This window comes from Apaloderma vittatum, unplaced genomic scaffold, assembly GCF_000703405.1.
Source record: "Apaloderma vittatum isolate BGI_N311 unplaced genomic scaffold, ASM70340v1 scaffold17544, whole genome shotgun sequence".
NCBI lineage: Eukaryota > Metazoa > Chordata > Aves > Trogoniformes > Trogonidae > Apaloderma > Apaloderma vittatum.
This window is the reverse complement of record NW_009713423.1, coordinates 1-11313: the sequence shown is the minus strand read 5'-3', so window position 1 is coordinate 11313 and position 11313 is coordinate 1. Positions and strand designations below refer to the sequence as shown.

Sequence of the window (11313 nt, the reverse complement as noted above, 5' to 3'; positions counted from 1 at the left end):
GCTTTTCAGGGCGGGGCAGGCGGGGAGCCCACCCTGCCTGCAGAGGCAGAGAGCTGACACCCACATGGGTTTGATGGTGACTCCGAAGCTTGTGGTCTTTTTTCTCTGGGCAAGGTCTGTGCGTCTTTCTGCTTTGTATCACTCTTACACTCCTGAGATGCTTCAGCACTGGTTTTGGCACTTACTGTAAAAAGAGGCTTGTGCTGGGCATGGTGGGGGTGTCTGGATGATGACTTGCTCTGATGGGGTTTCCTTGTAGACCAAAGAGAAGCCCCCCATGGTGCCTGTGTCCACTGTGGATTACGGTGTGCTGGAGTTTCAGCGGGACCAGCAGGCCCAGTTGCCCCTTGAGCCCCGGCTCGTTGACCAGACTGAATATGCCACCATCATCTTCCAAGAGGAGAAACCCGTCACACCGGAGCGGGGCAAGAAACACCAGGACGAGAGGACTTGGCAGCTGCAGTTGCAGTCCTGCTGATGGCTGAAGTCACTTCTCGCTGGAGCATGTGGGCAGGGACAGGTTGCCCCGGCCCCTTGCTCCCACCACAGTTTGCAGTTGGGAAAAATCCAGTGTGCCAGGACTGGAGAGACAGAGATGCTGCTGCTGGAGTTGATACTGGACAATCTTGGCCACAGTGGGGTCGTGGCCATGGGTTGGGTACCACAGGATGAGGAAGGTCCTTGCTGGACCCCACATTGTGCCATCTCTTCACTGAAAGCAGGGAGGATGGGTTGCAGCAGAGCAGCAATGCCAATCTATCCCAAAGGTGATTTGCTTGTTTTTCTACCTCCACTTGGGGCTCTCTGGAGTGGCCACACTGCTTCATTCCTCCAGCTCTGACCCAAACAGGAAAGCAGACTATGGGAGGAAACACCAGAGGCTGGAGCTGGAATGGATCCTGGGAGATGCTGCTTGCCAGAGCCTGGGGTTAAAGGCTTCTCCTCATCCAGGGCAGAGACTGCTTTATGTACTGCTATTTAAAGAAACTCTTGAGAAGCAGGCGGGTGGTTTTCCTACAGTCTCAAGGCACTTTCCTCCTCTGCAAGAAGGGAAATCTACCCCCGTGTCCCTCCCTCCACAGGTGGGAGACAGATCTGACTCTGGGGGGTGAATAAATAGTTTCATGTTCGGGGAGTTTGTTGATTCATGATGGCAGGCGCGTGGGCAGGCAAATAACGGCTCTTGGCAGCGTACAGGCGAGAGCCGGGAGGCGGCAGCCTCTGTTGTGGTTCCTGGGCCTCTCCGTGCGATATGCAAGCCATTCTTCCATGAAGCTGCTCTTAATAATTTAAAGAACTTGCTGCTTTTCCTCTCTCCCTCCTGCCTGAGCTGGTCACGCAGGTGCAGCTGCAAACCAAGCACCCCTCTTACCAGGCTCATCTCAGGGTGCTTGCTCAGCCCATTGGGGATGAGCATTCCTGGTGTCAACCAGGACAAAGCTGACAGCACGGTGCTTGGTGCAGCTTTCTGGCCCCAAACTTCCATTTTCCATCTCGGAAGTGATAGCCTTGTGGGAGCCAGCCCAGTAACTGGAGGAAGGGGTTTGTCCCTTGCAGGGGCTGAAAAGTCCCTGAGAAACCTCCAAAGGGGACCAGATGGGATGAACATCCATCTGGGATGGTTTTCACCCTTTCTTAGGGCAGGTGGTGGCCTGCCTTGGTCCCTGTTGCTGCTAAAGGCTCCCAGTAGCCAGCACAGGCAGTGCCATAACTTCCACAACATCTACCCACACCAAGGCACAGCTCAGCCCACTGGGGCTTTTTGCAAGCAGCAGCCTGACTCCTTGCTCCGGCGGTGAGCTGCTGTGGCTGGCCAGGCTCAGCTTGCCCGGAAAGCCAAGGCAGGAGGCAGCTGCAACGGGTGAGAAGCAGGAGCTAAGTCAGCAGTTTTGCTTTTGGCTTTCCCGTCAGTGACACCGGCAAGAGGGTGAGTCCTACTTCACATTTTCCATCCTGCCTCTCGGGCAGCAGGGGTGCTGGGTCTTCAGCCTTTCCTGCACCCGCTGGCTGCAGCCATGGCTCCTCCAGGAGCAGCTGGGGTTCTCACTGGATGGAGGTCTGCAGCTGGCTGGAGGCTCCCAAGCCATCCACTGGGGTCAGAGGTGTAGCAAGAGCATCTTCTGTTGCCATATGGGGTGGGAGAGCACCCAGCCCGCACCAGTGCCTGTGTCCCTCTGGCCCCAAAGCAGCCTGGTTGCAATCCCAATCCTGCCCTTTCACAGGGAGCAAGGCTGGGGCCTGGGGATGCTCAGGGTGAGCAGCAGGGATACTCCAGGCTGTCAGGCACTATGTCTCACCCCTGTTTGGAGGACAGGGTGCTCAGCACTGGTAGAGACTGGAGCTATGCTCCCCTGTGCTGAGCATAGCACTGGCCAGGGCTGGGATGAGCTCTGGGTAGGATGCAGGTTTGAAGCCTGCAGCTGAGCATCCCTGAACAAAGCAGTGTCCTCAGATGGGTGTCAGGCCCCATGTCCCTGCATTCTGCTTGGGGATGGGCTGCTGTGTAGGATGTTCCTGTGTAGGAGCTGATCTTCTCTCTCTGTGCAAGCCAAGAGAGCCACTACCCATAGTTTTGACTTACCCTCAAATGTGGTGATAGTAGTTCAGCTTCCTGGAGTCACTGCAAGATCTGGAGGAAGCTGTTTTACCTCCCATCCCAAGAAGTCACCAGTTCCATCTTTCCTCCCCCACATCCCTCCATCAGGTTTTCTGGGGAGGAAGGGACTGAGCTGACACCCTCAAGTCCTTTGGCTTTACCTGACTGCACCAAGAAGAGCCTGCAATGTCCCTGGTATGGTTTTTGGGGTGCATCCTTCCTGCCACAGCTGCTTTGTTGGGTTTGGAGGGGCGTGGGTGGCAGGTTTTCAGTGGTCTTTGGTTTGGGGTGCAGAGAGGACATTTGCTGCAGAGCAGTTAGGCATATTCTGCCACCTGGCTCTGATTTTTGACCCTACTCCTAGGAGCCAACAGGGTTAACCCGTGTGCCTCAGGGCCACTGGCTACTGACAGAGTAGGAGCAGGGCCCCAGCCCGATCCTCAGCAACCCATTTTGAGAAAATTGAGGCTTAGAGCAGTGGAGGCAGAAGAACAAGGCTCTATAAATATTAGGGGGCCAGTTAGCTCAGTCAGTAGAGCGTAGCGCTAACAATGCTAAGGTCGCGGGTTCGATTCCCATTAGATCCCCATGTGCTGCCTGATCTAGTCGAGAGGTGGCATCACTGGTGACAGGTAGGCTGGATTAAAATGATCTCTAAGGTCCCTTCCAGCTTAGGCCATTCTATGATATGATATTTGAGCAGTTCTGTTAAAATTAAATTGCACTTGGACCTGTGCTCTAAGGATATGTCACCACTGGGAATGACTCCTGAAAGGCCAGAGGGAATAAGATATAGATTAGGGTCTGCCCACCTCACCTCACTCCTACCAGCACTGTTATATGAGTGACAGAGGATTCTCCTGACAGACCTTTCCCCCATGCTTTGTGCTCACAAGTACACTGACAGCCAAACTGGGGGAGTGTCCAATGTTTTTTTCCCCTGTATCACCCCAGAGAAAGCACCCCCAGCCTGACCACACACACACTCACACGCAAGCACACACTAGTGCTCATGAACAGACACATGTGCACACAAGTCTCCATGCCAATTTGTGGGCACACCCCCAGATTTGCACTGCTACTGTGTGCCAAATACACACACACAGCTGCAGACATCCAGCCCCCCATCTATGTGCTGTAGTTCCTGCCATGCCAGGACCTGGGTGCAGCCAAGGAAATGGCTGAAGATGCCAAAGTTGCTGCATTTCCTGCACTCCCTGGTCTGGCAGTTAGAGCAACCACTTCCAACTGCAGACATCTGGCATTCCCCTGAGGAGTGGCTGCCACCACCCTTGATGCCAAAATACTTTGCCAGCTCCCTGGGACTATGTGGCAGCTGGGACCTCCAGAGCACAGAGCTCAGCCCTGCTTCTGTGCTGTAATCTTGCTGATGGGGAATGGCCAGAACCCTCTGGGAGATGTTGGAGAGCTGGGACTGATCCCTGCCAGCATCTGTAGGAATCTGAATGTGTAACTTCAGCCATACCTAAACAAACAAAACCTCCTATAGAGATGCTAAAGAATCAGCCTGGCTCCTTACATAGCCCAGCCTTGATTGAAGGTGATTGGGAGCAACATGTGAGTTAGCATCACTTAAAGAAACCTGACCCCAAAAACCCAGGTCTCAAGAAAACTAGTCAGGCAGATGAAGATGGAGAGGAAGTCCTCTCCTGCCACTTGCAGCAGCATTTTCGAGGAGGACCATGTCATGGGACATTAGAGAATCAATCCTGAGAAATGGGACATTGCAGATGCCGATGGGAGAAGGGGCAGTCAGGTCATGTAATAGTAAGGTCACTTATGAGTGAGCACTGTCCTGGTCACTGGGAGATCTCAGAGCTGTGTTTTGGTTCAGGAGAAGTTGAGCTGGAGGTGCTGTAGCAGGGTGTGGGGGTTATTTGGCTGCTGGGTTATTAGAGTGATCTGTGGGTGAGACTGTTCTGTTGGGCACCGTGATCTGGGAGCATTGCCATGGCCTTGACTGGCTGGGAAAGTGGCTATCAGTCCTGGAAGAGGCAGGCTGGGGTGGGCTGATGGGTGCTGTGGTTGGCGGTGTGAGGGACAGGCTGCTGGGCAGGTTGCTTGAACCCCTAACCACAGCCAGCTTGCACAGCCCTGGTGTGTCTTGAGGGATCCAGTCCCACAGTATCTCCTCCATCCTGTACCACATAGGCCTTCACCCTGCCTATCTCTGAGGCTGCTGTAGGCTTGTAGAACATCTGCATTTCCTCCCGTTGCCCTCATTTTGCTTTCTCTAGTTTTGCTTTGAGTCTGCTCCAGGGTTTCTCCTTTTCTCTCTTCCTCCCTTTGGTGGGATGAGCTGCTCAAGGAGGATGCTGACAGGCCAGATCCCTGCATGTAGGGCCTCAGAGGTCCAGGCAGGAGTCTCAGATCTACACACTCCACTGCCCCGAAGACCAAACCCACCACCTGTAGCACTGGAGCAAAGCCTTGTTGGAGGTGGCTGAGTTCTCTCCTTATGCTTGGAGGGACCTTTGCAAGGCTCACCAGAGGAACATGGAGTCCAAACCCGTGTGGGTTCTTGCCCACATCTTCACATCCACCTCCTCCCTTAAATCTTCCCCTGTCACTCAGCATCTGTCTCCATCCCAGAAGTCTGGGGTAATGGGGCAATATTCCCTCTCTACAGACCAGCTTGGACATATCCTCGTTTCCAGAGGACCTGGTGACCCTTGCCTCAAATATGTCCTGGGACAGGTGGATCCTTCTACTCCAAGGGCTCAACTGTGAAGACAGTCCGTTCTGGAAGGGAACCTACAGCCATTGTTTGACCCTACAGGTGCTGGTTTTCACTGTCACGGGATGACAACTATTCAGCATCAACAGCAGCAAGGCTGGAGGGGAGCAGGGGTGCAGAGAGCTGGTGTAGAGCCATGTTCCTGGAGGATATAGATGTCCAAATCGCCATCTGCTTCAAGGAAGGGATAAAAAGAGGACCCAGGAAACTCTAGATGAGTCAGCCTGCCTCTGTACCCAGAAAGCCACTGGAACAAATTAGTAAGGCCACCAAGTGGTAAACACCGACAGGGCAGCGCTGGGGCTGAGAACAGAGGTTTAGCAGGAACATGTTGTGTCAAACCAACCTTGTTTTCTCTTCATTAGGGTGACAGGCTGGGTACTGCAGGGAAAGTGGGAGCGATGCTATCTTTGTGCTGCCTTACATCACATTCTCATAAGCGTATTAGGGAAATGGGAAATTCTGCCACTGTGGGTGGATGGCTACCCAAGAAGCTATATCCCATAAGCATTTATCAATAGATCACGATGGCAAACACATCAGACGGGGCTTTTCTGGGGAAGCATGGCTCAGATGAAGGCAATATGCTGTTGAGCAAGGATGTAGGGTCTGTCTGGAAGGAGAATTAGGAGTCAAATTTACCCTGAAGACCTAGAGAAAAGAGCAAAAATGCCCTGAAAGTATGACTGATGGAAAAAAATTGGGCATGTTTAATGCAGGAAAAGATGATTGAAGTGTTCAGAGTGGGGAAAAAAGCCCTGATAAGAAGCAAGCAGTGAAAGACAGAGAAGTATTTAGGGTTGTGCCCTATTGCTCAGATAGAACTCCATTTGTCTTGCAAGCCATGCCATACCCAAGGACACAACATCCCCACTACTGAGGGGATGTCCTCTCTGGGGACTGGGGTTGAATGTCCCTTTCTGCCTCTCCTGGAGACTGCTGGGAGAAGGGAGCCACCTGGGTATGGGGTGACTCTAAAGAGAAGGAGTGGATGGATGGATGGGTGAATGTCTCATCAATGGGGCACACATGGGCCGAACCAGGTCCTCGTGGGCAGTGTGAGCACTTTGTCCCGGAACTGGAGGTGTGGAGAATGCGAAGACTGACATAATGAGAGTTGGAGAGGAGGAACTCTGGGAAACCTCCCTCCTCTCACCTGGGTTGCTCGAGTGGGAGCTGAAGTCAAAAATAGCATCAGGCTGAGTGAAAGCACCAGGGAAATTACGACCCGGGCTGCGCCTTGTGTTTACCTCCTTCAGGTGTTACCACAGAGGAGCTATGACCAGAGCGCCAGGATGGAGGAGACGGGCAGGGGCTGTCGTCAGCAGGGGGCTGTCTGAGCTGCAGGGGACCCGCAGGGGAGATTTTGTTTCCAGGTTGGTACTGGTAATCAACAAGGTGCTCAGGCAGCGGCCGGGAGGTGTGTATGAAGTGGAAAAGGACGTCAAAGCAGTTTCGGCTCTGTGGGTGGTTCTGGGAAAGTCCCTTTAGTAAAAGCAAATCAAAGGTTTTAACAGAGGGACTAGCACTGGGCTCCTTCTTAGAGATGACTGCGAGGGCTCGGCACATCGCGAGTCACGATTTGAGTGGTGCTGCCATGACGTAACGGGAGGGCTGGTTTCCATCACAGATGGATTTTGGAGGCAAGGGTCTGTCCCCCGTCAGGTGTGTCACCAGGCACTGTGGGCAGTGTGCATGCAGGGCAGCTTTTGACCCTTTGGGGCGAGCAGTTTGGAGAGTGGTGCCTGCCCCATGGGGAGCATCCCTCCACCTCATAGTAGCAACCTCGGGGAGGTAGGGCTGGGCTGAAACCACAGATCCCCCAGATGTAGTGATTGGTTTGTTTGGGTGAATATGAGAACGCCAGGTGAGAGAGCTTCTCCTCCTCTAGATAGCTCAAGGCACAGAGGCACAGCAGCCCTAGAAGTAATGAGGAAATGTCAAAACCTTCAGGTTTTTTCCTGCATTTAGCCTCTAACACAGTGGGGTCTAGGGAACACATGGTGCTGCAGGGTGGGTGGCTCCATCCTCGTCACCCTGCCGCTGGTGGCTTCCCATGTCCCATTGGATCACAGTGCTGCCAGGCACTGCGCAATTCCAGCCGCCAGGCCAGCCCTGCTCCTGATTAGCTCACGTGTTCTGCACTGGGAGCTGTGCAGCCCTGGAGACCCCTCTGTGCTGAGGTCCACGAAGGGATCTTCTATAACAAACCTGTAGAAATGGGAGACCCGTATTCTGGGATGGGCAGCAGGAAGATCTGCTTCTCTCTCTCTTCCTCTCTGTGTGCCAGACCTGAGCCAGGGTTGTCCCCCAGTCCCCACTGGATACACTGGTGGGATGACCCCTCCTTCACCATCCTGCTTGTAAGGTCACTGCCTCAGCCCAAGCAGGAACTCCGTGTCCTCATGGCAGGGCTCTTGGGAAAGGGGTGACTCAGGTCCTGTCCACAGGTTAGGGTTTTGCTAGCTGTCCTTAAGGATCCTGAAGATTTTGGCTTGGTTCCTCGGCTTCCAGGGAACCTCCTTTCCTTCTAGTCCTGCTCCAGATTGTGGCACTGACATGTAATTAAGGGTGGAAGGATCTTGAAGCAGGGAAGAACCTCACAGATGAAGATGAGCTCTGCCGCAGGACTCGCCACCTTTCTCTTGCATGAGGGGCAGTACACGTTATGAAGGTGCTGGAGGGCTCTTGATGTAAATGACTCTCTGGCTTCTCCCTTCCAGTAGCAAAGATCAGAGGCTTTTTGCCAACCTGTTCTTACTGGGACTTGTCTATGCTACCTACTTCCCTTTTGGGATCCAGAGGATGAGCCTGATATGCTGGTGACTCTCAAAACCTCACAGCCACTGTCACCTACTGCTGGAATCCAACATGTCCCTCTTGCAAGGCCACAGATGCTGTCACCTACATTCTCAGTAATCTCACTGTCCCAGCTGGCTCCAGGGCAGGGCCAGCTACTGGCACCCAGATTTTTTGAGTGTCAGGCTGGAAGATCTGCCATAGGGACACACTTCATCTGAAACCAGTGTTAAGTATTTTAAGCCTGATGGCTTCTGCTGTTTTTTAAAATAGAGGTCTGTCCTACTGCAGGCTTTAACATCCTACAGTCTTTGCGTTAAACCCTCCCTGTTTCTGGCAGCCCGAGTGCTGCTTCGGGCACTCAGCATCAGGAGCTGCTATAGTTTTCCATGGTGGCTTCATCCTCAGCAGCCACCCAGCATTATTTCCTCAAGGCTGGGCGTTTTGGGACGTTTTGTGCCCTCTCTGTGCACAGGATGGTCTCCTCTGAAAGCTTCACGCTAAAGAAGATGGGTTTATTTCCAAGGCAAGCTGAGCATGCTTTGTCAAGCTTTCCGTAACTCAAGCCTTATTATCGTCATCTTACCTATCCTGCTCTCCATCCTGCTTTGCTCTCCGTAGAATGTCCTAGGGGACCTGCACACACCCTGGAGGGCTGAGGGAGACCTTTCCCAGCTGTTTATACCTCCCTGGGTACTCTCAGCTCAGAGCATACCTCACCTCTTTCAGTTTTACATGTGGTGCCACCCTCCCTGACTTTCCACCCCACAGTTTCATGTGAGGCTTTTTTCTGCTTGAGTTGGCTGAAAGTGGTTAAAAACAGTCCATGCTTGGTGGCAGCTATCAAGAAAGATAAGGCTACCCAGGGCCTTATCAGCTACTGAGCCTTGTGGTTTTGGTGAGTTTTCATTCCATTATCCCTGTGCTTCCTCTGCCAGTTTGCTCCCACTGCTGTGATAGTGATGGGCACGGGCAGCCTGGCAGGGGGTTTCGTTTCCAACCTCCCTGCAGCATCATGAGCAGTGTCGGGCGTTCATGTGTGAGGCTTGGGGAAACCCACCTTCTCCTCACCTAGGGGGACATTTCATTCAGTCAGCAGCTGGTGCAGTGTCAGCAGATCCTGTTTCCACAGGGATCAGGGTGGGACAGTGCTACTCACCTGGGAGCAATGGTTTCCCTCTCCAAGCACAAAGAGGAAGTGCAAAGAGGGAGTTTGGGGAAAAGACATTTGCACACATGTATCAGCACTCAGAAGCTGCAAGCTTCACCTGCAGGCCTGATTGCTGCCTCTTCCCCAGTTCCTGGTGGGACTATGAGGATCTGGCAGGGCATTTTTGCAGAGAAGGTTGCAGATATGCACTTAACAGAGCCATGGACACTTCAGGAGGACAGTACCCTGCAGGTCTATGTCCTGGAGCCTGGATGGAAGGAGTTAGTGCAGAACCATGGTCTTGAAAGGTAGGAGGCAGCTGGCTCAGTCCCTGTTGGAGCAGGACCAGGGATGATGCACTGCCATGGGCACCTTTCCTTTTCTCAAAGTTTACTTGTAGGAAACAGCTTTTGAAATGAAAGAGGTAGTTTGGAGATGGGTGAGACTGGGAGGGGTTTTCTCATTTTCTTCCAAGCTTGGTGGGTTATCGTCAAACTGGGAAAAAATAATGGTAATTGGAGAGAGGGGAATGCAGCAATTCCACAGGGCCACAGAGGAGCTGGTATTTGGCCAGAGTTCCTCTGTGTTGGTGTCAAGATACAAAGAGCTCCTCCAGTGAGCAGGAGTAGTTATACTACATTAGAGCCAAATCTTCTGGGTTTGTACCCAGAGGATGATGAGGAGGAGAGCTGCTGTCTGCTGGGACATGGAGTGATGCCTCGGCAGTCCCCACATCTTCCCCAGACAGTGGGGCCCTGGAGCAGAGAGAAGCTGCATTGCTGATGAAGAGGTCCCATTCCACCTATTTACGCCCCAGAAAGGACCCTGGGCATCGATCAGACACACCTGCCCAAGTGGCAGCAAGCAGAGACCTTGGCTGCCAGCACCCATGTAGACTGTGCAAGTCAAAAAGCTGTGGGTTACATATCTTTCAACCCCTCAAGACATGTCCTCATCTGCCCTGCTGCCTCCACCAACACCTTCCTTCTACTTTTCTTTGTTTTTTTGACATCCCCAGTCCTGGGCTTGATGTTGGCTTTCTGATGAGCTGTGATGTGCTGGCACAGGTGAGGGGCCAGAGCCCCAAACAGACCTGGGGACTGATGCTTCCCACCTCAAGGACCCCTGCTTCTTGCAGTGGGGCTGGGATGGGTTAGGACAGGAGACCAGGGTGGTCCCAGCAGGCAGCCTGGCTCCTAGAATCTTTAGTGCTGAGGCCAGCCCTGAGCTCACATCTGTGTTGAACTCCGGAGACTGACACCATACTGTTAGGGGGAGGACTGTTATGTGTAAGGCTTGCATGACTGAAGTTTAATCCATCAGGCCTGGCTGCCCTGGTTGCTACTGACCGTGTGGAAAGCTGCCAGCTCAGCACACGGAGCCTGGGATGAGCTGCTCTTCTCCATGCCTTGACAGGTTTCAGTGCTCCCAGTGCTTTGTGAGTGGTCTTTGGCCAAAACGCACATCCTGTTCCACATGTGCCAGTACCAGGACTGGGGCATTGCGTGGGTGCGAATCTTTCACCAGACGTGCAGAAAAGTGCCCTGTCCACCAGCTGGAGGAACTTGATTTCAGCCTGGAGACTGTGGAGAGGTTTCTGCACAATGTGATGCTAAAGATCCTTAAGTACTTCTACAATATTCCCTTCCAGGCTTCTGACCTCTTGGAAGTCTTGGTGGATACACTGGTGGCAGGGCCTCACCACAGATCCTGCTGTGAAGGCTGCCGGCTCGGCATCTGCAGAAAGTCACGGCTCGTCTCAGTGTGGGACAAGGCCAAGGACCCATCGCACTTTGAAACACCGGGGCATGAGGCCCCATGCAACTCCAACCCACGAGCCCTCGCTCTTCAACAGGAGCTTCCCCTGGAGATGCTGCTGCATTGGCAGCTCTTTGCTCTGTGTTTTGGCAGTGCTCCTCTTTGTCCTGCTTTATTTCACCAAGGAGTAGTTGGAGTCTCCACGGACACCCCCTTGTCGAGGGGGAGAAGCTTGCATGCCCTTTTGAGGTT

At 53.2% G+C, this 11313-nt stretch overlaps 1 protein-coding gene across 1 annotated transcript in view; it reads left to right on the top strand.

Annotated features, from left to right (window-relative positions):
• Window positions 1-478, top strand: part of PDCD1 (programmed cell death 1) — a gene marked incomplete at its 5' end in the record, with an annotated part of 3223 nt that extends 2745 nt beyond the window's left edge. The window contains one exon of the mRNA XM_009868384.1: window positions 260-478. Within this exon, the coding sequence (XP_009866686.1) occupies window positions 260-478 (219 nt within the window). The remainder of the gene's footprint in view (window positions 1-259) is intronic.
• Between the last annotated feature and the right edge of the window lie 10835 nt (window positions 479-11313).